Raw genomic sequence first — 26,575 nt, forward strand, 5'->3', positions numbered from 1 at the left:
CCTTGCCAAGAAGAATGCTATTTTAAATTTTAATACATGGCTAATCTTTCATAATCTTACTATTAAGAATGCTTCTTTAAAATAGCATATAGAGTTTAAATTTTTTAATTAAATTAAGTTTTAAATTAAAAAGTTTTTAAAATCTGCATGTTATTTTTTAAACCTAGGAGAATAATCATGAAACTAAAGTTCTTTTGCAAAAGAATATTTTACAAATTAAATTAGAGTCCTCAACAATTTATATAATACAAATTGTCTCAAAAAGCAATTTGAATTATTTTAGGCTTCATCAGACTTTTTGTTAACATTTCAGAAACCCAATCAATTAATCTAATTTTTACTAAAATTGGTTTACATTTATTTCAAGCATGCACAAAACAAATTAAAAAACCAGAATCACTTCTAAGTGTCAAGCAAATGATACAATTAAATAGCCTGAGGAATTGTAACGGCATAAAATATTACCACATTTTCTTGATATTTGTTACCAATTTGAATGATTTCTCTTATCTTGGGAAAAAAAAAAGGGAAGGTCTTGAAAACTTGAAAAAAGTGTATCTAGATTATTGACTTAATGACTATAACAATAAATAAATTTTTGTTTGTACCCTTCTAACTGACATTGGATCCCCAGAACCTGCTTTGAATATTCAGCCTGAATATATAATAAGGTTGATAGCATCTGGTTTTCTCCAGTAATTGTATGCTTAGGACCTACATTTTGTTGGTTATTGTGTAATCACTAGAGGTCACTAGTTCCACTTGTAACATGGAGTCAATTCTAGAAACAGGTAACTTAAAAAATTCCACTCTTATATTCTGGGTTTTTGGAACAATAAATGTAAGATTTGTGTTTTCTGCTATACAAATTTTATTTCTCACTAGATATTTATGCAATTCTTCTTTTGATATAACTGCCTAATATTTTGTTAAAAATTAACATGCATAATTTTAAATGTAATTAATTTCTCAAATTTTTTTTATCTTTTCAACCACAAAAGATTTTGTATAATGTATTAAGAATTTAATGTTTGTAGAATACAGTACTTAAATCTGAGAGCTATGAAAATTATTGAGAAAACAAAACCTATTCAAATTGAGCTTACACATTCTAGCTAGGGAATAATATACAAACCTTTCAATGAATTTGTCGATATGATCATTGTTGGAAATTCTACCAAGTACAGATTGCAATTCTCAAATACCTTCTCATCATGTTCTATTCTAGTTTCACCATAAATCTTCTGCAAAGGATCCAAATAACATACTGAAGGCCTTCCTTTTACTTCAATTAATATTCCATTGGTTATCAGTTCTAGATTTAGATTGTTATCCTTCACTCAACCTCTCCATTCACTTTTCCAAGTACACATTTCTTCCATATCTTTATTGTCATTTCTTGCATACAAGTCAGCTACCACTTTTTTGGAATCAGATTGGATCAACTACACCCAGGATGTATCTGTATCCTTCACTTGCCTTTAGATTGTTAACTAAGTTTAATTCTTCAGACATGACAGATAGAATATTGGTATTAAAAATTTTTTTGTGTCAGAAAGAAGTTTGGGATCATTAAGAATGCTTTATAGCTCCCATTATAAAATCTAAGATGGTTTCATGTTAACTATTCTAAAAAATAAAAATTTTTAAATGAAAAAAAAATCTAAGCTGTTTTCTTCCTCTTGTCGAGTTTTTGTTATTTATTTCTATTACCTGTCCAACATAATTAAATAACCATGGGACTGCTTCATTTAGGTATATATCCTTGTCTAGGTGGTAAATTTTTCTCATCCATTTAGTTTTTCTTGTGTAATTCCTCTTACGTGATTATGGATTTTATCAAAGAGGTCACCTAATATTCTGGAATTTTCTATTTTCTTGACATACTGTTATCTGGTGGGTTCTGGAGGACCTTACCATTTATAGGGAATCTTTTCCACTGTCAACTCTGTAGCACAGCCTTTTGAAAGAGCATATAAATATGTCTTGTACTTCTTTTGATAATATGAATGAAAAGGTATCTAGATTATATATTAAGGAATCTTATTATATTCAGTATACATGATAGAAAACTTGTTTGTAAGGAGAGCTTTTAAGATTTTTTTATTCTAGAAAAGGTAAGTTTTTATAAACAGTAAATATAAGTACCCTCTTGAGAATATGTGCCTTTCAGTACCATGTTCAAGGCACTCTGGATATGAAAACAAAGACCCTTTGAGGAAGTTAGAGCCCTGGGCCATCATTCAAATCCAATCTCAAACTCTCTGTGAACTTGACTAGTTATTTAAATCCTTTTCCTTCAGTTTCCCTCAGGGTTTTTGTGAGGATAAAATGAGACAGTATTTTGTAGAGTGCTTAGCTATGCCTGGCATAGAATAGTTGCTATTTAAATACAAGTTGTGTGGTTATTGCTACTATTTTTTCAAGAAACTTATCTTATTTGGGGAGCCTTTGGAGAGGGCTGAAAAGGATATAACTATAACATTATGTATGCACTTAAGTTATATATAAAAAGACAAAAAGTAATTTCAATAGAAGTTGCATTAGCAATGAACACCAAGAACAGACTTAGAATTTCTTCTCCTTTCCCCCAATCTATCTTGAAGAAAGATCAGGATTCCAAGAGAATAACATTACAAAATTTTGCCCCTATCAGTAAAATATTCGATTGCATTTTGCATGTCAGGCACTATACAAAATGCTGGGGATAAAAGTACAAAAAGTGACATAATCCTCAGAAGCCAAACTCAGAATTTTTAATTTTATCCTAGAGGCAGAACAGGGTCATTGAAAATTTTGAGTAGAAACATAAAATGGTTTCAGCTCTATATTTTAGGAGTATCAATTTGATAACTGTGTGTGGAGAAGAAGTAGATGGGGAAAGAGACTAGAGGCTGAGAGATCAATAATAATGTTTAGCATTACATAACACTGCATCTGTTAACTCGTTTGATTCTCACAACCCTATGAAGTAAGAGCATTTCTTATCTGCATTTTATAGATGAGGAAACTAAGGCACAGAAAGATTAAGTGACTTGCCCCGGTCACACAGTTAGTCAGAGTTTGAGAACAGGATTCAAACTTAGATCTCCCTGACACTTAGTATCTTTTCCTTTTGACTTCAAAGAGATAGTATGAATTAGGAGAAAAAATGGGCATGGTTGACAATATTGGACATTATTGAAGTCTTGTATAAAGAAACCTGAGTAATAACTGTTCAATTTAGCACAGAAAGCAGTTTCAGTTGCATAGGGTCTGTAAAACTAGATCAGACGGTAATGAGAAATGAGTAGGAGTTGAGGAAATAAAAGCAAATATCATAGAAATTTGATTGTGAAAGAAATAAGGGATATAAGGGCAATAGCTTATGGGGCTAGCCTGATCCTTACTATGTGCCAGAGGCTATTATAATAAGCATTACAAATACAATTACAAGCAATCCAGACAGTTCTTACCCCTTGGGAGCTTCCATATTCTGAGTTACCTTAAAAGAAACTGGAAAGTGGAGGAGAAGTGTTGGCACTATATAGGTGTTTGCGGCATTTGGGATAAAGTCATAATTTAGAGGGAGATCTTGGTTCTTGACAACATTAGGAGAAAACTATCAGAGCTCAAGGTGGTATTAGGGCTAGAGTCCAAAAATCTTGAAGGAAAGAAGGAGGCAAAGATGGTAAGGTAAGTGGAAGCAGCATGGTTTGGAGCCAATGGCCAGGTATTCAGACAGTCTTGGTTCCAGCATGTTTGTGTAACTGAAAAGGTGGTTTTTCTATTTTTTTTTTTAATTTGTACAAGTCTATTCCTTTCTTATTTTCTTATTTTTTCTTAACTCTTACTTTCTGTCTTAGAGTCAGTTCCTAGCAGAAGAGAGATTAGGGCTAAGCAATGGGGGGTTAACAGTGTCTTGCCCAGGGTCAGGTAGTTAAGATTTTTCTGAAATCAAATTTGAACCCAGGACCTCTCATCCCCAGGCCTGCTTCTCTAACCACCGAGCCACTTAGCTGCTCCCGATCCTTTAATATCTTTATGTGAAAGTACCAGGATTAATAGCTGACCAAGGCCACAGATTTTATTACTGCTTCTTCTCCTCCTCTCAAAATGACTTCACTTTTCCAGTAATATACATCATTCCATGGCATACTTTCTCAGTATCCAAGATGTCAGATATACATGGATATTTTACCTTTACTTCCTTTTTCCTATTCTGTAACTTTAGCTGTCTGCTTCTTTCAATCCTATTTTGTCAGAGCCCAAATTCCAAATCAGGAAAATGAGACTTGATAAAGGAAATTTGAAAAAATAAAATGTGAGAAGTCAGGGTAGGGCATGTATTCTTATCATAGTGATCATTTTAATTTAAAATTAAGTTTCTTTGGATCACCTTCTGTCTCTTACCTTTAGATGCTTGTATTTTCACTTTTTACCTTTGCTTTGAATGTAATTTATTAATATTTTCTTAAGAGTCCATAAAACACTTCTTTTTGGCTGTACATCATTTAATAGTACCTTTGGGGCAGATTGTTGTTTGATAGGAATATTTTAAATCTCATTTGCATTCTATTTTATTTTTTCTATTTTGTCATGTATACTAAATAAAAATATTGCATTTTTAATGCATCTTTTTAGAAATTTTAAGGAAAAAAACGCCCCATGGGAACATCTTGTTTAGCCACTTGGGATACAGTGTCTACTTCCATGGTAACAGTTGTAATTGTAACTCAGCAGTGGGAGTTTGGGATTTTTTTATGTTTTACCTTTTCCCCTCTTTTGTTTGATCTTAACAGTATGGATGGTTTTGCTGCTAAGAACACAAAATGAACTCTGGTAATTCTAATTGCATTTTATTTAAATTTTGGACAATAGGAATCTTTCATTTTGGTAATTTTTAGAAAGGTGGTTTCTGATAAAAGATCATTTCATTTCAAAAGTTATATACTGGAAAGTCTTTTTACTTAAATTATAGGTAATTTATTTTTTAAGAGACTATTTATGAATCTTAAATTTTAAATTAGAGTATAATTTCACCTGGGACAGTAGATGTAGAAAAATACCTGTTTAGAGCCTAGTTTCTCTTACTAGAGCTATATTTTTTTTATTTTCATAGGATCTAGTGCTGGCAGAAAATAGCCCTGGAAGAGACAGTACTGAGTATTTCATTGTATTTGAACCTCAACTGCCAGCTTTATCGAGAATATTGGAACCTTACTGTCTGCCATTTATGTTTTATAATGGTGAGTTTCTTCAAGACAGAAATGTTTAAAATTTTAATTTCTTAGTGTTATTTTATGCATAGTATACTTGATTTAAAGAAAACCTAGCAAATTATTTTTATTATCAATTTTCTCAAATTTTATTTACATAACAACATGAGCATTTAAAAATATTGTTCAAAATAAGTAGTCCTAATTTTTCTTTTATTAGACTTTAGGAAGCAGCAGCAGATGGCAGCACTTACAAAAGAGAGAGACCAGCTATCTCAGTCCATTGTACTTTATCGAAATTTATTTGATGCCAGCAATCAGCTTGTTAGTGAAATGAAATGTAAGTTGTGTCATTCAATTGTAGTTGTAAATTATTATGGGAAAATGGCAATAACAATTTGACAACTATATATGCATTAATGAATGAAGTTTTGCTTATACCTTAGGAAAAAATGCCTGGTTATATGTAGCCAAACTAGATAACCTCAGGAAATGAATGGAAATAATATATTTTGGTAGCACTACTACTCTCAACCCTAGGATACATTTTCACTTTTTTTTTTTAAGCCCTTACCTTTTGCCTTAGTACCAGTACTGTGTATTGGTTCCAAGGCAGAAGAGAGGTAAGGCCTAGGCAGTTGAGGTTAAGTGACTTGCCCCCAGGGTCATATATAACTAGTAAGTATCTGAGGCTAAATTTGAATCCAGGACCTCCCATTTCTAGGCCTGGTTCTCAATCCACTGAACCACCTATGTGCTACTCCCCTGCCCCAATACACTTTTAAAAATAAATTCTTTAATGATAATTTCCGTTTGTGTTATAGTACTGGTAGACAAAATCTTTTGGTTGTTTGGTTTCAGACTAGTACTAAATTAGAGGACAAGGATCATTTCCATTATTCTGTTGGTTTTTATTAACATAAAGGCTTCATTATGTTAGGGTCCTTTTTTGGGTGAGCCCAAAGGAAACAAGACAGACGATGCAAAATACACAGATAGTAGAGCTTTATTAAGCTACACATATACATACGCAGGGGAAGAGACCGAAAGGAGTGGTCTTCCTCCCCCCCCCTCCCCCCCCCAGTAGATTTGCAACACCCTTTATATAGTTCATAGCAAGACTTAGAGCAAAGGTGGTTATCACTCTAAGGGCATGGTCTATAGGCTTGCACAGGGGCCTGTTGGGTGGGTTGTATACAAGGTCTTATCTAGGATACACATTTCAGCTTGCAAGGGGTCTTATCTAACACACACACAGCCTGTAGGTTTGGGCAAGGGTCAGTTTGGCCATCCACAATAGCTTATTAGTTTAAAATATGCCCTCTTCTGATGGATCATCTATCCTTTAAGAATGTTGACTTCTTGATTATAATAAGTCATGTAGTGTTTCATATGCATTATCATTTCATTAGGTTTTGGATGAGCACCAGCACCTGGTGGAAAGAGTGATATTTGATTGATTTGTGTGATTTAGCAGAGTAGATAGCATCGCCTTCCTAAATGCCTACACTTCTATGTTTTACCTTTTTGTTTTCTAAATGACTGTTGTTTGAATTTTAAAAACAAGCGCTTTAATATTGGTAAATGTTTTGCCTTTAGACATCAGTATATATCATGATGAATCTAATGCTAAAATAAAATACAGGATAAAAACTATTGTATTGAAAATACCACTAAAACAATGTCATATATTTTCATATTTGTAACATTAAGCTTCAAAAAATGTTAGGCATAATGAAAAATGAACAATTCTTACTAGAAAGGCATATATTTAAATGTATTTTGTGATTAATGGGGTTGCTTGTTCTAGGCCAAGCCCAAGAAGCAGGTACAAAAGAAGTCCATTTGAGGAATGAGCTAAAAAAACAGCATCTAAACATCCCAACGACACAACAGGTATGTTTGTCAACTCTAATTATAAACACACAAACATATGTTATCCACACATATTTATTTTTTTATATTATTCATATTAAATACCAAGCTTAGAAAATTATATCTCTAAACAAATATTGTAACATTTTTGCATAATTAGTCTTAGCAGCAGTAACAAAAGCATTGACTTTTGGTTAATATGGAAAATTTAGAATCTGACTGTAGTTTAACCAGATATACTAGATGAGATTATCCAAGTCTTGTGTTATCATGTCTTCAAAGAAATTCAATCTGCAAATATTTTTAAAGTATGTACAAGATCCTAAGTAATGCACAGATGACACAAAACCGGAATAAAATGGTTCCTGTTTCAAAGATCATCACTGGTGTAAGCACATGCATATAAAATTATTATTGCCTGATAAAATCTGAAGCAGCTTAATAGAAATGGTACCTAAGGTAATATATAGTTTCTGAGATATGTCGATTGAGGACATTCTAAAACAAAGCTTGAATGAACTAATAGTAGTAGAAGAAGGAGTGTTGAATTCAGTCAGTCAGTAAATATTTATTAAGCACCTACTATGTTCCAAGAAACTGAGCTAAACAAAACCAAAAGACAGTCTCTGCTCTCAAGGAGCTCACACTCTAATGGGTGCAACAAGATGTAAATAATAGAAACCAAGAGAAACATTTAAATATGAAAAACAAGCATGCGCGTGTGTGTGTGTGTGTGTGTGTGTGTGTGTGTGTGTGTGTGTGTGTGTGTGTGTGTGTGTGTGTGTGTGTAAAGAAGTATAAACAAGCTGTATACAGGATGAATAGGAAGTAATCAATAGAGAAAAGGCAGTATCATTGTGGGGGGGGGGGGGGGGGATAAGGAGAGGCTTCCTATCCATGGACCTGAAGAAATTCCAGTAGGTTGGGAGTGATATCACCACTAAAAAGTCACACGTAGTATCAGTATCTTATGAATACAAGAAGAGGAAAAATGTGAAAAGAGGCCACACTGACAGGTAAAGGAGGTACAGGGCTAGGAGAACTCGGGAGTACTTGCCTTTCTATTCTCCTACCAAAAACTTGTCTATAACAAACAAGAATAAATTACAAATTTTTCTCATTACTTATTTACTTATTTATTGATTCAGTCATAAAATAAAAATTTATTTAAGATTTTTTAGAATGATAGTTGTTAAAATTTTAAATGTATAATATATACCTTAGAGGAAGCCCATCCTAAATACTTTTAAATTTCTTATAGAAATCGATCTCCAGGATTGCTAATTCATAAACAAATTCAGCTTTTTTTCTTACTTTACCTCATCTTATGAGGTTTCTTCAGAGTAGATAAGAAAGAAAGGGCTTGTGTACTTACTAGTTTAGGTAATTGTTCAATGAGTTTGAATACTTTCCTTATGGCCATACAGCCATATTCCACTAGAATATAAACTTCTTGAGGGCAGAGAATAGTTTTTTGTTTTGTTTTTATTTTGCTTTGCTTTGCATAGATAGAATAGGTATTTTATTGTTAAAATAAACTAAAACAAGAGGCTAAACTTAAGGCTCTCTGACTCCATGTCCAATACTTTGTTCACTTTTTCACATTTTCTTTTTTTGCGGTTATTTTTTAAATTTGTGAAATTTGACATATATAACAGTAGCCTTTGTCTGGAACAAAGCATGTGATAGGTAGGTAAAAGGTAGGCTACCCTCTGAGTTTGGGGGACTTATGACACCAGGCAGAGGAGTTTTTGTTTTATCTTAGAAGTAGTACAATGGATTTGATATCAAAGGACCTTGATTTCTCTTCTGGACCCAATTTCCCTATCTGTAAAATGAAAAGGATTGAACTAAATTTTATCTCGTGTTAACTTCCAGGCCTAAATCTTTTGCCCCTGGAAGTTTTGAACTGAGAGTGACATGAGCAAACCTGTGCCTAATCATACTTGTTTTGGCAGATACCAGGCAGGATAGATTGAAGAAAGGAAAACTTGTAAGCAAATAGATTAAATCACTGCAGCTATTGCCGTAGTTTAGACTTTAAGTTAAAGAAGACCTGAAAAAAGGTGTTGGCCATCTGAATAAAGAGGAGATGAATGCAAGAGATGTTTGATAGATAGATTAGATAATGGGGACAGAGTAAAGGGCAAAAGGGAAGAATTTAGTCAATCCCAGTCACCAGAAGTTGGTTAATGCCCTTAAAAAAAGGTTGAAAATTTTAGAGAGAAGATGATGCGCCTTATATTTTCATATGTGTCACATTTGATATGGCATTTACTGATATGTCCAAATACCACTTAATAGATATCTTTCATCGATTTTGTATAAGTCTCTGATGAGAATATGGGGATATGGCTTAGGTCTCTTATTTCATTGATAGAAGAAACTCTCACATGAGGATCTGCCATCTACCAATACAGGCCTGCATTTCTTTGCTACTTAGAATCTTAAGTGAACTGCTTCGGAGCTCTGAGAGGCTAAGTGATTTGTCCTGTGTCACCTAGTCTTCAAGGCCTCATGGGGAAAAGGAATGAAAGTTAGAGTATGCCTACTTTAACCATAATCAAGATAATAAATGGTGGTTTCAGATGGGAGTGAGTACTAGTATTTAGGAGGAATCAGGAAGTCATGTAGAAGAAGTACTACACTTGTATCTTGAAGAAACTAGGTATGTGAGTAGAGAGTGCATGTTACTCTGGGGGTCACGTGTACAAAGGTGTAGAGGAAGAAATTGGAATATCGTATATAGGAAACAGGTAGTAAGCTAGTTTAACTGGAACAGAAAGTAAATGAAGGGGAATAATACTCTATAAGATTGAAAAGGCAAGGTGGCAACTAGATTGTGGAGTACTTTACATCCTAGTTTGAGGCTTTTGTAGTTTGGCCTAGAGACAATGATACTAGGGAGTTGTTGAGGATTTTTGAGTAGTGTTGCTGATGTAGTCAGATCTTAAGTTTCATAAATCTTTAAAACAGCTTTATAAAATATGGGTAAGAGAGGGGGAAGACCAAATCCAGAGAAACATGACTCTTGTAATAGTTCAGACCAAAGGGGATTAGGGTCTGAATTAGGGTAGAAGTTATTTGAGTGATGATAAAGCAACACATGATGGAAGAGATTCTGTCTTGCCCTCTTGTGATAAGACTTGGCAACTGATTGGGTATTGGAAGGGGTAAAGAAAGATAGTCAAGGTTAATCTTGAAGTTAGAGAATCCAAATTACTAAAAATAGGTTGATTTCAACAGAAATGGGGAAATTTTTATTTTAAAAATGTTTTACATTTGAGCTATTCATGAGATATCCTATTGAAGATGTTCAGTGATGTGGGACTAGGTCAGGAGAGAGTTGAGAACTGTCAGTGGAATGAAAGGTAGGAGAGATATCTGAGGATGCAGAGGCAAAATAAAGTGAAGCTTTTTTCAAGGACAGAGGAAATTTTAAATGTGATGCTAAATAGAAGCCAGGAAACAAGGAGAGATTGAGGATCAGAGATAAAAGTACATCAGATCAAAGGCACACCAAAGATAAGGCCCTCATTCTCTAAGCCTTGAACAAATACAAAAGAGGATTTATGAAAATAAAGAGAAATTTTAAGGAGTAGAGTATAGGAAAAAGGCACCTTGGGATGGATAAATTTGGAGGTTTTTTCCCCTGTAAAATAGGAACAAGATTATTTATTAAGAAAAGAGATATTGGCTTTACTTGGCCCAGTGTCTGGCACGTAGTAGGTCCTTATTAAATAATTATTGATGACTGGCATTAGGGGCTAGTGGAAAAGAGGTGGTTTCAGTGAGGCATTGAAAGTAAAGACTGTCGGGAAGATAGGGGAGATCACCATGGGAATTTATTTTCACAACAGCATTACAATATGGGTGCTTTTATTACCTCTATTTTACAGATAAGGAACCTGAGACAGACAGGGTTAAGTTACTTGCATAAAGTAAAGTGTGTGTTAAAGCTAGTGTGTATCTAAGGTAGAATTTGAACTCCAGTCTTCCTGACTTCATCACATTAGCTACTCTACCACCTAGCTAACTTTGTAAGCAAAATTAGTTGCAGTACATTCAGATAATTACGGTTTTAGGTATTTTTATTTTTTCTGTCTGCTTTATACCAGTGCATTATTTCTATCTCTTATTCTGAATACAGTGCATTATTTCTATCTCTTATTCTGAATACAATTGTCAAATCACAGGAAAGGGGTATTAGTTGACTGCCCAGTGGAGCAACTAATATTCTTGGCATCTCTAGCTTAAATTCCATTTCCTAGTCAGTATTCCCCTATATGGATTTCTCCTGCTATTAAAATGTAAGCTCTTTGTGGTCAAGGACAGTCTCACTTTCTACCTTTAAATTTCTAGCTCTTAGCACAGTGCCTAGTACATAGTAAGTGCTTATCGAATGCTTTGTCATTCATTTGTGATTTACAGATACCTCACATTGACATGCTTCTGAAACAAAAGATATCTGAACAAGAGGGACTAAAGAAACAACCTAGGAGATCATGTACTCTTCCAAACTACCCAAAAGGCAATCCAGACATTTTGGGAAAGGTGAGTTTCTTTAACTCTTTCAAAGAATAGTTTAGGTTATTTTTCTCTATCTCATCTTCATTTTTGTCTATTTGTGTAATTAGCCCAAGTAATAGCATTGTCTCTTCCTTCTTCATATTTGCTTTTGCTTTGGGTAAGTTTGAAATAGATATGTACCAATTCCAGAATTCCTACTATCAGTGAGAGTTGCGATAGAATTTAAATAAATAGTTTAGTTCTTTTTAGGGCTTTATTCCTAGATTTTTATCGGTTAATCAAGTTATAAGTAGGTACTATCTTTACCAATGATTCAGATTTGAATGAGAAGCAGAAGAGTAACAAAAGGATCAGATTTTGATGCAAGTACTGATTCTGAAATGTTGACAAATGGTGACAAATGTGTTCTAAGATACTGTGAAAAATTCTTTTTGTAAAACAAGTTCAGTTTGAATTTTTCTTAACACAGATAATGGTACAATTTTTTTCTTCTCTTTTTGTCTTTTCCTCCATCAATTTTACCTTTTTTCCAGGTGAATTTCATCTTAGAGTTTCCATTTGTGTGTTATTTCATCTAATTTTGAACCCGACCTATATGTTTTCAATAGCAGGAGGTTCTTTCTTTTTCTAGATGGGCTCAATGTTTTCTTCTACATTATTTTCTTTTTCCTTTTCAGCTTTTTATTTTCTAAAATTGTTTTTTTTTTGTTTGTTTTGACTTCTCTTAGTGTACGCACGTGTGTCTTTGTATGTTCTTTTTGCCTGCTTTTCCTTATCTTTGTCTGTGCATCTTTTTTTCCTGTTCTTTCCTCAGGCTCCAGAATTCTGATTTACCCATATATACCTCTAAAACTGTTCTGAGCATGGTAATACCTACAGGGCGGAAGGAAGCGATGCATCTAGACTCAGTGCAACACTTCCTCCTCCTCTGCAGGTAATATTTACTCACAAACTTTTTGTTTGTACCATGCAAGACTGCACTAATGAAATTATCTTGTCAGAGATTAAAATGAGTAACTGCTTAATTTTTCATCAACTCTGGATCGCGGTCAGTTTAATGGCAACAAATTTCATTAATGAGCAAGTATATAAAGCCTTCCAAGACAGCCAAAGCTCCTCCAACCAGCAGAGAAACTGTTCTTCAGCTTTACTTCTTTTTCTTTCTTATTTCTATATTCTTTAGCTTCATACTTCCCTTCTTGAAGGGGAGAGAGATTGTTCCAATCCTAGAAGGGGGGCCATGATTTTGTTTAACCTTTGGATGCTTCAGTAAGTTACTCTTCAAGTGAAAATACTATGAAATTATCTTTTTTTCTGTGCCACTGCCAACACCACTAAATGATGAAAAATTAAAATAGCAGTTTTAGCTTGGTTTGTATTTATCAAAATAGAAAAGTTACTGAAGTTGTAGAGAACAGCATTCACTTGACTTAATACATGAGTAAACATTAAATTTACATCCATTTCTTGGATGGAATATAATTTTTGAAAAGCAAAACAAAATTACTTTGTCAGAATGTGTAACTAGAAGCTGAGAGATACTAAATATAGTCAAACATGTGATTTCAAAAAAATTTTTGGTTTCATTTATCCCAAAAATTCTAAATAATTTTTAAATTATCCTTTAATTTTTATCTATTTTCAAATTGTTTGGCTTGTTCTGATGATATTCCCCCTCACCTATTTTGTAAATGAATGGCATGTAAGCAGAACTTTTGCTGTTGATCAAAATCAATTACCTGCAGTTACTCGCTTTTGAACAAAATTAACTTTGTCTACCTTTTCTACTGATATAGGCATGTTGGAACTTTGGCTTGTGACTAAATCTGGTTATAACAGGATTAGTTTTAAAACAGAGGTTTTTCATGTATCCTCCATACAGTTGTCTTCTAGAGTCACTCATCTACCAGGCAGTTAGCTTTGGACTGCATGGTGATTTTTAAAGTAGTCTAATTACATACAAATCTTACAAAACAGTAAAGTCATCATTGCCCACAAATGAAATCTATTGATTATGTGTGTTACGATTATTCCACAATTGAAATCTGTCCCCTTTTGATCATAAAGAAATAAGATCATTGGTAATGATTTTGTCGTCTTCCCCCCCCACCCCCTTTTTTTTTGTACATATTCAGTTATTGCTGGTTTAGTTACTCTCGTTTTCTTCCTGCCTCCTTTCCTTCTGGTTAAAACCTGGAAAATTCAATCTAAGCACTCATGATTTTGGTGACACTCATAGTGGCGTGTGGCAGGCTTTGATTGCAAATCCAAAAGTGGACAAATAGACTTTTATAGACAAGCTAGAGCCAACTTTCAAGGCAATGCAATGAGTGATAGTCTAACATTATGTGAAATTTGAACTAGGAACCCAGTGTTAAAAGACAAGCATTTATGAGCAACATTTTAATAAAAAGAATAGTGAGAAACTACAAAATTGATTTTAAAGTAAATTTTTATTAATGTAATAATAAATGCAATTATTTAAGAAAGCTTTATCAGCATATATATTTTAAATGGTTTATGAACTTAGTATTAAAATGCTAACTTTCTTGTTTTTTCATTTGCCATCTTTTCAGATCTACAGAATTTTGTTGTTCATTTTGGGAGGGGAGAATGACTTTTTTTGCACAAAATTTTGACTATAAAGAATTTGAGCCAATAAATAAGTGTTTTTGATTTCAGAATGTTCTCAACATATATTAAAGTAGATTAGAAAATATATTAAAATTTTTTTAGAAAGTAAATTGCCTAAGTTCAAAATAATGAAAATTATTAATACTTAGGCAAATATATGTGTCTAATTAGATTTTTAAAAATCTTTACATTTTTGTGCTTTTTAAAATTTTAATTTTGAATATGGCATGTAGATTGCACACCTGGCACAGATTGAAGATGATGAAGCTGCAAAGGTTATTTCTTGGCACTTGGCAAGTGATATGGACTGTGTAGTCACTCTAACCACTGATGCTGCTCGTAGGATCTTCGATGAAACTCAAGGTCGTCAACAGGTGTTACCACTTGATTCTATTTATAAGAAGACTCTTCCAGATTGGAACAGGTGTGGAAAATATGAATTTAAAACATTAAATTTTTTTCTTAATCTCTCCTTTTTTAGATAAAAATAGTTTAGATTGTCCAAAATTTTCTAAAAAGACAAATTATTAAATCACCTAAATATTTGCAACTATTGTCTTTATGTTTTTTAAGCACCATTGAATAAGTGTTTTATAGCTTCAGTGCTAATATTGATAATATAATGGCACTCATCACATTTTAAACTTAATTTGTGAGAATTATTGCATTTTATATATATGCACATACAAAAACAAGAAGAAACCTATAGTATTTGAATGAACTCAAGTTTTTAACATTCCATGAATAAGGAATGCTATACATGATATACATTATTAAAGGAGTAAGTATGTTTTTCCTTTTCCCCTTTTCATGCCTTTCAGGAAGAAGAGATGATTGAATTGGAAACAATTTATTAAAGTATAGTGACTAAGTTAATAAACTAACCTGGAAATGAGAATTCTAGACTATACTAGAGAGGATTCAATTTTGTATAGCCTTCAAAACTTACTGATATTTACTTGATAGTAACTCATTGCTTTTTCTTAACATTCCCCAATCCCCGACCCCCACCACCCACTCCCACACATGTTCTGGTCTCTAACCTTATCACTCAACTGACATTTCTCTCAAAGTTTTCAATGATCTTTTAAAAAATATTAATGTCTTTTGGTTTTACTTAGCCTTTATTTTTTAGTATAGCTTTTCTCTACAGAGGGAACCTCCATTAGAACAAAAAGAAAAAGGAATGCTAACACAGAGGCAAAGTCAAACATTTTTTATAATGTTCCATACTCAGTCTCCCATTTTGCTGCATTTTCTCATTTCTTACTTAGGTCCAAGCTTGATCATTATAATTACATAGCTTTCAGTTTTAGTTGGGTTTTTTTTTGTTGTTGTTGGTCTTTCCTTTTACTTTATTGTCATAGTCTACATTATTTTCCTGCTATGGTTCTTCTTTAACTCTTCACACCTAACCTCACATTATTATCTCTGTGTCTGTCTCTGGCTCAACCACAACCACTTAATTCAGGCTTTCCTCACTTTTTTCCTGCACTATTATAATGACTTTATTTATCTATCTGTTTGTTTGTTTGTTTGTTTGTTTGTTTGATTTTTGTTTTTATTTTTTTGAAAAATTTTTCCCATGGTTACATGATTCATGTTCTTGCTCTCTCTCTTCCCCCCGAACCCCTTCCCCCAATAGCCGACGCACGTTTCCACTGCTTTCTTCCTGTGTCATTGATCAAGACCTATTTCCATATTATTGATAATTGTTCTAGGGTGGTCATAGGAGTCTACATACTAATCGTGTCTGTATCAACCCATGTGTTCAAGCAATTGTTTTTCTTCTGTTCCACTCCTGTAGTTCTTCCTCTGAATGTGGGTAGTGTTCTTTTCCATAAGTCCCTCAGAATTGTCCTGGGTCATTGCATTGCTGCTAGTACAAAAGTCCATTGCATTCGATTTTACCACAGTATATCAATCTCTGTGTACAATGTTCTTCTGGCTCTGCTCCTTTTGCTCTGCATCAATTCCTGGAGGTCTTTCCAGTTCACATGGAATTCCTCCAATTCATTTTTCCTTTGAGCACAGTAGTATTCCATCACCAACAGATACCACAATTTGTTCAGCCATTCCCCAATTGAAGGACATCCCCTCGTTTTCCAGTTTTTTGCCACCACAAAAATCACAGCTATAAATATTTTCATACAAGTCTGTTTATCTATGATCTCTTTGGGGTACAGACCCAACAATGGTATGGCTGGATCAAAGGGCAGGCAATCTTTTATAGTCCTTTGAGCGTAGTTCCAAATTGCCATCCAGAATGGTTGGATCAGTTCACAACTCCACCAGCAGTGCATTAATGTCCCAATTTTGCCACATCCCCTCCACCATTTATTACTCTCCCCTTCTTTCATTTTAGCCAATCTGCTAGGTGTGAGGTGATATATCAGAGTTGTTTTGATTTGCATTTCTCTAATTATTAGAGATTTAGAACACTTTCTCATGTGCTTATTGATACTTTTGGTTTCTTTATCTGAAAATTGCCTATTCATGTCCCTTGCCCATTTATCTATTGGAGAATGGCTTGATTTTTTTGTATAATTGATTTAGCTCCTTGTTTATTTGAGTAATTAGAACTTTGTCAGAGTTTTTTGTTATAAAGATTTTTTCCCAATTTGTTGTTTCCCTTCTGATTTTGGTTGCATTGTTTTTGTTTGTACAAAACCTTTTTAATTTAATGTAATCGAAATTATTTATTTTACATTTTGTTATTTTTTCTAACTCTTGCTTGGTTTTAAAATCTTTCCTTTCCCAGAGATCTGACAAGTATACTATTCTGTGTTTGCCTAATTTTCTTATAGTTTCCTTCTTTATATTCAAGTCATTCACCCATTCTGAATTTATCTTGGTGTAGGTTGTGAGATGTTGATCTAAACTTAATCTCTCCCATATTGTTTTCCAATTTTCCCAGCAGTTTTTGTCAAATAGTGTGTTTTTGTCCCAAAAGTTGGGCTCTTTGGGTTTATCATAGACTGTCTTGCTAAAGTCACTTATCCCAAGTCTATTCCACTGATCTTCTCTTCTGTCTCTTAGCCAGTACCATACCGTTTTGAAGACCGCTGCTTTATAGTATAGCTTAATATCTGGCACTGCTAGGGCACCTTCCTTCACTTTTTTTTTTCTTGATCTTTTGTTCTTCCAAATGAACTTTGTTATAGTTTTTTCTAATTCTATAAAAAAAGTTTCTTGGTAGTTTGATAGGTATGGCACTAAATAAGTAAATTAATTTGGGTAGAATGGTCATTTTTATTATGTTAGCTTGTCCTACCCATGAGCAATCAATGGCTTTCCAAATTGTTTATTTAGATCTAGTTTTAATTTTTCGGAAAATGTTTTGTAGTGTTCATCTAGTTCCTGTGTTTGTTTTGGTTATAATGACTTTTTAATAAGTCTATTTGCCTTTGATTTTCTCTCTTCTATAATCCATGTTCCACATCACTGCTGAAGTGATTTTTCTAAAGAGGTCTAACTGACCATGAGCCTGTCCTGATCAGTAAACTGTAGGGCCATCCTTTGGCTTCAAGTGTCTAATACAATATTTTTCTCACTACCTTCCACCTCCTCATTGGCCAATCTTTCTAGCCTTATTATACATTATTCCTTTGTAGCCTCTATAATTCAGATAGAACCATAGAGAAATTGCCCTTCTTGCTGTTCTTTACTTGTAAAACCCCGTCTCTCTTCCATATGCCCTTTTACAGGCTGTTGCCCATCCATGGAACACAGTCCCTCCTCACTGCCATCTCTTAGGTTAACTAATTTTCATTTCAGTTTATCTTACATAATGGTTTTTCTAATTCCTCTCCTTTCCCTCTTTATTTACCTTCTCCACTAACTATTATTGCTTCTGTTCAGAGATTACCTTATTTTTTTTTGTATAATCTATATATTATATGTGTATATATTCTCTCTCTGACTGTAGGCTGTAACTTTAAAAAGACTTTTTAAAAAGACCTTTGTGATCCTACTTCCTAGCATGGTTTTAGTGCTTGGCATATTATAGGTATTTAATAAATACTTAATGATTAATGCAGTCATTTGATCACTAATGCTATCAGGAAACTAGGAAAAATTTCAAAGAAGATAGTTTGTCTTTTTTTGAACCTATATGTTTCCCCTCATCATTTTCCTCTAATGGTATAGAATCCCTTCTTCCACCCAAAAATTTCTTTTCCCTACTCTAAATCTTGAAAAATAAAAAAACAGGAACATGTACCTCTCAGTAATGAGCTATCTTGACTTAAATCAATTTAAGCTCTGGTGAAGTACAAAGTTTAGATGAGACAGTGATCTTTGCCTCTCATGTAGTCTAATATAAATTAAGGCATTTATATAGAGTCAAGGGAAAGGATTTTAGCAGGCCAAAGGCAGAGGAAGGAACAGTTTGGAAGTGATGACAGCTAGAGTGACTTGACTTCCTGTGGGAAGTTAAGGGCTTCCTGTCCAGGAATGGTGGAGGAAAGACAGGTTTATCGGAGCTCATCTACCTTACCTGACTGGAGAAAGAGTATAACCCTAATTCATCTTTAGAAGCATTCTTTTTTTTTTTTTTTTTTTTACTTCATTTAACATTTATTAATAATCATTTTTAACATGGTTACATGATTCATGCTCCTATTTTCCCCTTCACCCCCCGCACTCCCCCCACCCATGGCCGACGCACTTTTCCACTGGTTTTGTCATGTGTCCTTAATCAAGACCAATTTCCCAATTGTTGGTGGTTGCATTGGTGTGGTAGTTTCGAGTCCACACCCTCAATCATGTCCGCCCCGACCCATGCGTTCAAGCAGTTGCTTTTCTTATATGTTTCCTCTCCTGCAGTCCTTCCTCTGAATGTGGGTAGCATTCTTTACCATAAATCCCTCAGAATTGTCCTGGGTCATTGCATTGCTGCTGGTACAGAAGCCCATTACATTCAATTTTACCACAGTATATCAGTCTCTGTGTATAGAGTTCTTCTGGCTCTGCTCCTTTCGCTCTGCATCAGTTTCTGGAGGTCTCTCCAGTTCGCCTGGAACTCCTCCAGTTTATTATTCCTTTTAGCACAATAGTATTCCATCACCCGCATATACCACAGTTTGTTCAGCCATTCCCCAATTGAAGGACATACCCTCCTTTTCCAGTTTTTTGCCACCACAAAAAGCGCAGCTATAAATATTTTTGTACATGTCTGTTTATCTATGATCTCTTTGGGATACAAACCCAACAATGGTATGGCTGGGTCAAAGGGCAGGCATTCTTTTATAGCCCTTTGAGCATGATTCCAAATTGCCAGCCAGAATGGCTGGATCAGTTCACAACTCCACCAGCAATGCAGAAGCATTCTTTTTAACTGGGAAAGATCTTTGTTTTGTAAAGATCCAAGTAAAGAGAGACTATTACTACATATTGGTTGGATGGTATAATGTGGGGAACCTTCCTTTGCAGGAAATGGCATTTGGGTAGTACCTCCAAGAATCAGCAGGATCTCAGTAGGCAAAAACAGTAGAACATTGCAAATATTGGGAATTACCCATGCTGTAACCAGCAAAGGCACGCATAGCATGAGACAGCAATCATTCTATCAGCAAATAATTTTTAAGAATTTATAAAATGCCAGGCACTGTCTTAGATGCTAGAGAAACATAGACAAAGAATGTTCTATATGTACCTTATTGTAAAATTTAGTTTAAATATTTGGTCATTGTCACTGAAATTGGCATTTCAAACTTTGTGTTGTCCTGCTAGATTTCACATATCATCCACAGAAGACCCCCACAATTCCCATTTAATGTCTTATGCCAAGCTGTGATAAATCAAAACTGTTGGGGGAAAAAAACAATCCATCCCATTCTTCTTCTTAACTGTTCCTCAACCCCCCATTCCTGCTTATTCCTTCGTTGAGTTTGATGTATTTCTAGACCCATTTTTGTGAATATTTGTTTAAATCCTCCTTTATCTGGTACAGATAAAAGAGAGGTTCATCTCTTTTCTCCATTTCTCCCTCTTGGTGTATCATTCTTCTCTCACCCCAAATTCTTAGAAATAATAAGTTCTAGTCTTTCTCACCCTATAAGATCACTCTATTCCAGCAGCCTTCTCTTCTTGGAAGATTCTTCTCTGCACCTTCTTCTCTGATTGATAAGTTTCTCCCAAACTCTATTTTACGTATTTTCCTTATTTAAATCTGTAATATGTTTAAATCTTTTGAAAAAGTTTCTGGGGGGGCATTCGTTTCTTCTCTTCTTATTAGAAAGTGAGCCCTTTACTATCATATAGTCCTTTTGCTTGCTCAAATAAATTTACTTTTCAGGAGCAGGCTGGGTTGAGAGCCAGGCCTAGAGATGAGAGGTCCTAGGTCAGTGATGGGCAACCTTTTGAGCTTGGTGTTTCAAAATTCACCAAAAAATGGAGCATAACTTGGGTGGTGTATCACTTCAAGAAAAAACCCCATAATTTCATGATATTTGTAGTTTAAATGACAAAAATGTATAATTATAATATATAACTGTATTTAGTAAACCAAAATGGCTAAATTAATATAGGTAGAATTGTCATCTATAGTGCACAGAGTGTCCATGCTACACTACAGCAAATGGTTCATCCTCGGCATGCAACCCCATACTTCTCTGTCATCAAAAATGGCTATGTATGTCAGTGGTTTGCCATCACCATCCTAGGTTCAAATGTGACCTCAGACAATTCCTAGCTATGTGGCCCTGGGCAAGTCACTTAACCTCCATTGTGTAGGCCTTACCCCTCTTCTGCCTTGGAACCAATACGTAGTATTGATTCTGAGGTGGAAGGTGGTAAGGGCTTTAAAATAAATTAATTTGCTTTTCTTGGGTCTTGTTTTTGCATGTCATAGTTATTAATTAACTCTGGCCTTTTCATTAGGAATGCTGAGAAATCCTGTTGTTGTTAAAGGCCTATTCCTCCTCCTTCCCTCCCCTCTACCCCCAGTAGATTGTATTTAACTTTGTAGGTTATTTTTAGCTGTACGCCTATTTTTCATTTGGCATTGTTTTCTAAGATTTCTCATTGCTTGTAGTAGAAGCTGCCTGGACATGTGTGTATTCTACCTATAGTTCCTTCAAACTCTTTTATTTTTTCTGACTTTTTGGTATTTTCCTTTTATGTGGAAGATCTGGATTTCAGCCATGACATTCTTGGCCATTTAAGATTTCTTTGAAGAGAGGAGATTCTATTTTCACCTTTGCCCTCTGTTTTTCAGAGACCTTCTGAACAGTTTTCATTTTTTACTTCTTAACATAAAGTATCCTGACTTTTTTCTTTTTTTGTAATTATGGTTATTAAAGAGTCCAATGACTTAAATTATTTTTCCTGCTTTTTTTCTAAGTATTCCTTTAGCCTTTGTGGAAAATTTATTTTTTTTCCCTCTGTGTATTTGTTTTTGGTTGTTATAGTATTAATTTCCTGATTTAGAGTTTGGGGTATCTCTGAATCTATTATAATTCTTTATAATTGTCTACACCTTTGTTTTTACTCATTTATTTTTTTGGAAGGGGTAGATCAGCCCTTTCTAACTTTTAGTGGCTTGGGTTTCCCCCCTCTAAGGCCTTTGAAGTTTAAGCACTGGTTTTCATACCTTCTCTAGCTTCTCAGAATAGAGTAGGGTACAGGGCTGTCCTGTTTTAAGTACTATTGTGCTCTGGCTATTTGTTGCTACTCCTGAGCCATTCCCAGGTATCCCATGGGTTTTCAATTACCCTGAGACTTTACTGGGGGAAATTTCCTTCTCTGTCCCATCCTCTACCACAGCCCCCCTCCCCCTGCCCCTCAAATCTTTTAGCCTCCAAGTGTTTCTGGTCATTCTGATTATCTTAAGAGACCTTCAGGTTGTTCACCTGAGTGTGGGCTCTGACTTTGCTATCATTATTCTTTTCTGTTGCCCATGGTCTTCTGGATGACTTTAAATGTATTTTGGGGTGGTAGAAGACACATTAATTTCTCATTTCACTTCATCTGTATTTTTTCTGAAGTAGTTACATGGGACCTGCTTCTGCTTTAGGTATGTTGGTGTTCGAAGTATATCCAGGAGTGGGTATCATGACAGAGGCAGCTTGGGGTTCACATTTAGAGATCAGAGGAAAAGTCAGGATTGGAGGGAATGTTTGAGAATCTATTTGTATAGATTTGATAAACCATGAGAGTTAATTTTATTAGTAGAATAATATAAAAGAAAAGAATGAGATTTTGTTTTAAGGACAAAGATAAAGGGAGATATGATAGATATTTGTCTTTGCACCCCAGTACCTAATATAGTGTCTTTAAATATTGTAGATGCTTTAAAATTATTAGAGTGAATCTAGTTTAAGATTTGGGAACATCCTTGGCCATATGAAATCAGCTCATTTCCTTAGACCTTTTGAGAAAATTGTGACTCAGATTAAGGGTTCATTCTTATGTTGGAAAATCATGCCTTTAAAAAAGTATCTGTGATCATATTACAAATATAGCCTGTTTTGTACTAATTTTCTCTATAACGTCAGAAGATGAAATAAAATAGATAAAACATATGTTTCTAATGTTTTTAGTTCATAGTTTATCTGAGTAGTTTAGGAAACATTTAATTTAACCTCCAGATTCATATAGATGTTGTATATGAGTGTATTAGGAAGTTAATTATGGTCCAAATTATATACACTAAGTTTTCATTACATTTTTCAAAATAATGGTGGAAGACACTTTTAACCTAATTTAATATGTTGTTGTTTTTCAACCAGGCCTCTTCCTCATTTAAGAAATGGAAAAAATTATTTCAGACCTATTGGTAATCCAGTATTTGCCAGAGATTTGTTAACATTTCCAGACAATACAGACCATTGTCAAACAGGTAAAAGATGTTATTTAAATAGGAGTAGAGTATATATTACACATAGAATCAGTTCTTAGCAGTACTGTGCTGATTCACACTTCTTTCAGTTTTCAGAAAGCTAAAATTTATCATTTATCAGTGGAGAATTTATTATTAATTGTTGGCAATTTCATGTGTTATTTTTAGCCTAGGAGGAAGGTACTTAATATAATGCTAAAAATTAGCATGTTCACTTAAGAAAAAAAATATTTGCTATTTGTGTTTCATTTTATTTTAAGTTCTCATTTGAATTTGAAATCAGATTTTCATTAATTTTCTGGTTTAGTGTTTGGGATGCTATTAGGAGATACCATCATTCTGGACAATTTGGATGCTGCCAATCATTATAGAAAAGAGGTATGTATTAATTTGGGTTTGTATTTCTAATTTTCTCTTTATATTACATTTCTATTGAATTGATTTTATAATTATGTAAAGAGCCCCATAATTATGTAAGATAATTATGGAACAATCAATCCTATTAGCAATTTGAAAGAAAACAATGCAAAAAATTTTAACACCGTTCAAAATACCTAAAATTTCAATATACTTTGAAAGAGGTTTGGGCTAATAACATGCCCTTCCAACCCTTGAAAAAAATGTAAATAAAATAACGTTAGTGCATATTGATTGGGAGACAACTCAAATTTTGAGAATTTTGACCTTAATATCAGGTATCTAAGGAAATAAGTTAGATTCCTCTTGTTTACCAAAATTAGAATTAACTCTCCTAATGGTATTGAATTATCCTAAATTATTTTATATTGAGAGTGGTTTGATTAGCCCATTATGTATGGGTATGTATACTATGGCCACACATAAATTTAGCATGTGTGGGCTGTAACATACATAGTATTTCATCAAAATTTTCCCAAGTTTATTCCTTAAGCACAACTCTTAGCAATATATAAATTGCCTTTGAGGGCCTTTAAAAGATTCGTTCTCTACAGAATTAAATCAAATCTATGTATTCAACACATTCCAGGCTAAACTCTTTCCCTTGTGGACACCCCCAAACCCCTTCCTTTTTCCTAATTTTTCTGTTACTTAAGAGAGTTCACCATGAAAGGGTCAGTCTTGACTTCAGCACTCTCACCCACTATACACATTCAGTTGTTAAATCCTATTGTTTCTACACTTGCAACAACTCTTTTAAAGACTCCTTTTCTCCTGAGACACTACCAACACATTAGTACAGGCCCTCATCACCTCATACCTGCACCATTGTAGTAACCTGCTTGTTGGCCTCTGTCTCAAATCTCTTCCTTCTCCAGACCTTCCCCTACTTATTATTAAAATTGTTCTTCTTAAAGCATAGTCTGACTGTCACTCCCTTATTCAGTAAACTCCAGTGGCTCCCTATGATCTCCAAAATCAAATATAAAATCCTCTGTTTTGACATTCAAAGTTCTTTATAGCATTGCCTCTTATTAACTTCCTGGTCTTCTTTATACCTTACTCCCTTTCACAATACTCTGTAATTCTATGACACTGGCTTTCTTGCCATTTCTTGTATAAAATCACTTTATATTCCTTTTTACAGGATACTCCATATCCTGTCTTGGGGCTTCTTACTGGTTGTCTCATGCCTGGAATTCTCTCCCTCTTGGCTTTCCTGACTCTCCAACCTTCTTCAAGAACCCTTTTATTTTCTCTATTTTCTAAGATTATATCCAGTTTATCCTTTCTGTCTTATTTATACAAGATTGTTTCCATGTTGTCTCCCCCATTTATTAAAATGAGAGCATGGATTTTTTTTGTTTGTTTGTTTTGCCTCTTTTTATATCCTCAGGGCTTAGCACAGTGCCTGGTACATATTAAGTACTTAATAGATCAATTCTCTTTGACTTTTTGTTGTTACATTTTATGAGTTTGCTTTTAAGAAATATTTATAATTTTTAAATCCTCTCTACTAATGCTGACCAACATTATCTTCAGTTAATAGTTATAATAGAAATTTTCCTGAGGTTACTCAGAGGTTAAAAGGATTTTTTATCATCCTCCTGTTAGCAGGTATTTGAAGGCAGGATTTCAGCCCAGAGGGCAGGTCTTCCCAGTCACTAAGACCTGTTTCTCATTGTCTGATGTAATACATTGCTTAGCACATGTATTTTGGAGACTAATTATTTACCTTTCAAAATCTTAGTATTGGCATAAAGTCTTAGACTAACTTTTCTATTCAGTGTACCTCACTCTTCTTAATGCTAAATTGTTCTTCATTGTCCCTTTTTCTTTAACCATCTTATACTTGTTCTTTCCATTCTGCTGCAAATGAACTCTTACAGGCCACTAATAATCCTCGGTAACCCAATTTTTTTCTCAGTCATTAGGTTTATTTTATAGCATTTGACTTGACTATCTAATTGTCTCTTTTTTTCTCTGATTTCTATGTTGCTCTTGTATTTCTTTCCTATTTCTTTGACTTTCACTAGCTTCTCCCCCTCCCCCATTTCATTTCCTTCTTTCTCCATATTCTATCATTTACCGAGTTTTCTCTACTCTTCTTTCATAATGAATTGCAAATACACCACTTTCTATCCTTACTCCCGTTATCTTAGTTTAGATTCATACATTTTGCCTGCTCTGCTTTTCAATTGCTTGTACAAAGTAACTTTTTACCATTCTGCCTTTCCCCTCCCAAAGAAATGGCAGCCCTAATTGAAGAGTCATGGTCTAGGACAGTGATTGGCAAACTACAGCCTGCGGGCTAGATGTGGCCCCCTGAAATGTTCTATCAAGCTGTGGGACATTATTCCTAATCTCAGGAATACAATGAAACTTCGAAAGAGTTGCCTTAGAAACAGACTGACAGATGAGCATTTCCTTTCCTTTGGCCCCCTCTTTAAAAAGTTTGCCCATCCCTGGTCTAGGATATTCAAAAGATCATTAGGAATAGTACCTCTGTACTAGAGAAGAACAAATTGTGTCCTAATTTTAAACAAAGGGAGGAGAACAGAATCTCAAAAATAGGGACCAGTGAGCTTTGTCTTCATGTTCTGGGAAAAATCTAGGCTAGGTCATTCAGATGAAGCAATGAGAAAAATAGTGAAATGCATAGTGAGCTTTTAGCAGTGATTGCAGAGATCTGACATAGTTTCATCAATTATTCTTCATAGAAGAAGAATTTTGGATGGGGTTATTAAACTTGTAGATCAAGGAACTTCAATAATTGTAAAATGCCTAATGTTTAACAAAATATTGTTAAAGTATTTCATAGTTTCCTTTTGGAAAAGATGGAAAGATTTTGGATCAGTAATAATATAGATCCCCTTTTCGTGTCTTATTTCTTCTTTATATAATGCTTTACAGTTTGCAAAACACTTTGCAGTTATTACTTCATTTGATTCTCATAACAATTTTAGAATGTAGGTTTTATTATTATTTCCCCAGTGAGGAAACTATGGCACAAACAAATGTCAAGTGAGTTTTCCAGGTTTTCAGTTATAAGTGTCTAACGGTCCAATATGAATACAGC

At 34.2% G+C, this 26,575-nt stretch overlaps 1 protein-coding gene across 1 annotated transcript in view; it reads left to right on the top strand.

Moving 5' to 3' along the window:
• Positions 1-26,575, top strand: part of SMCHD1 (structural maintenance of chromosomes flexible hinge domain containing 1) — a 175,424-nt gene that overhangs the window by 138,773 nt on the left and 10,076 nt on the right. Inside the window, exons 38-44 of the mRNA XM_044666720.1 lie at positions 5,102-5,228; positions 5,419-5,538; positions 7,009-7,094; positions 11,505-11,627; positions 14,471-14,661; positions 22,970-23,079; positions 23,387-23,457. Of these exons, the coding sequence (XP_044522655.1) occupies positions 5,102-5,228; positions 5,419-5,538; positions 7,009-7,094; positions 11,505-11,627; positions 14,471-14,661; positions 22,970-23,079; positions 23,387-23,457 (828 nt within the window). The remainder of the gene's footprint in view (positions 1-5,101; positions 5,229-5,418; positions 5,539-7,008; positions 7,095-11,504; positions 11,628-14,470; positions 14,662-22,969; positions 23,080-23,386; positions 23,458-26,575) is intronic.

The sequence above is a fragment of the Gracilinanus agilis genome, chromosome 1, assembly GCF_016433145.1.
Source record: "Gracilinanus agilis isolate LMUSP501 chromosome 1, AgileGrace, whole genome shotgun sequence".
Taxonomy (NCBI): Eukaryota; Metazoa; Chordata; class Mammalia; order Didelphimorphia; family Didelphidae; genus Gracilinanus; species Gracilinanus agilis.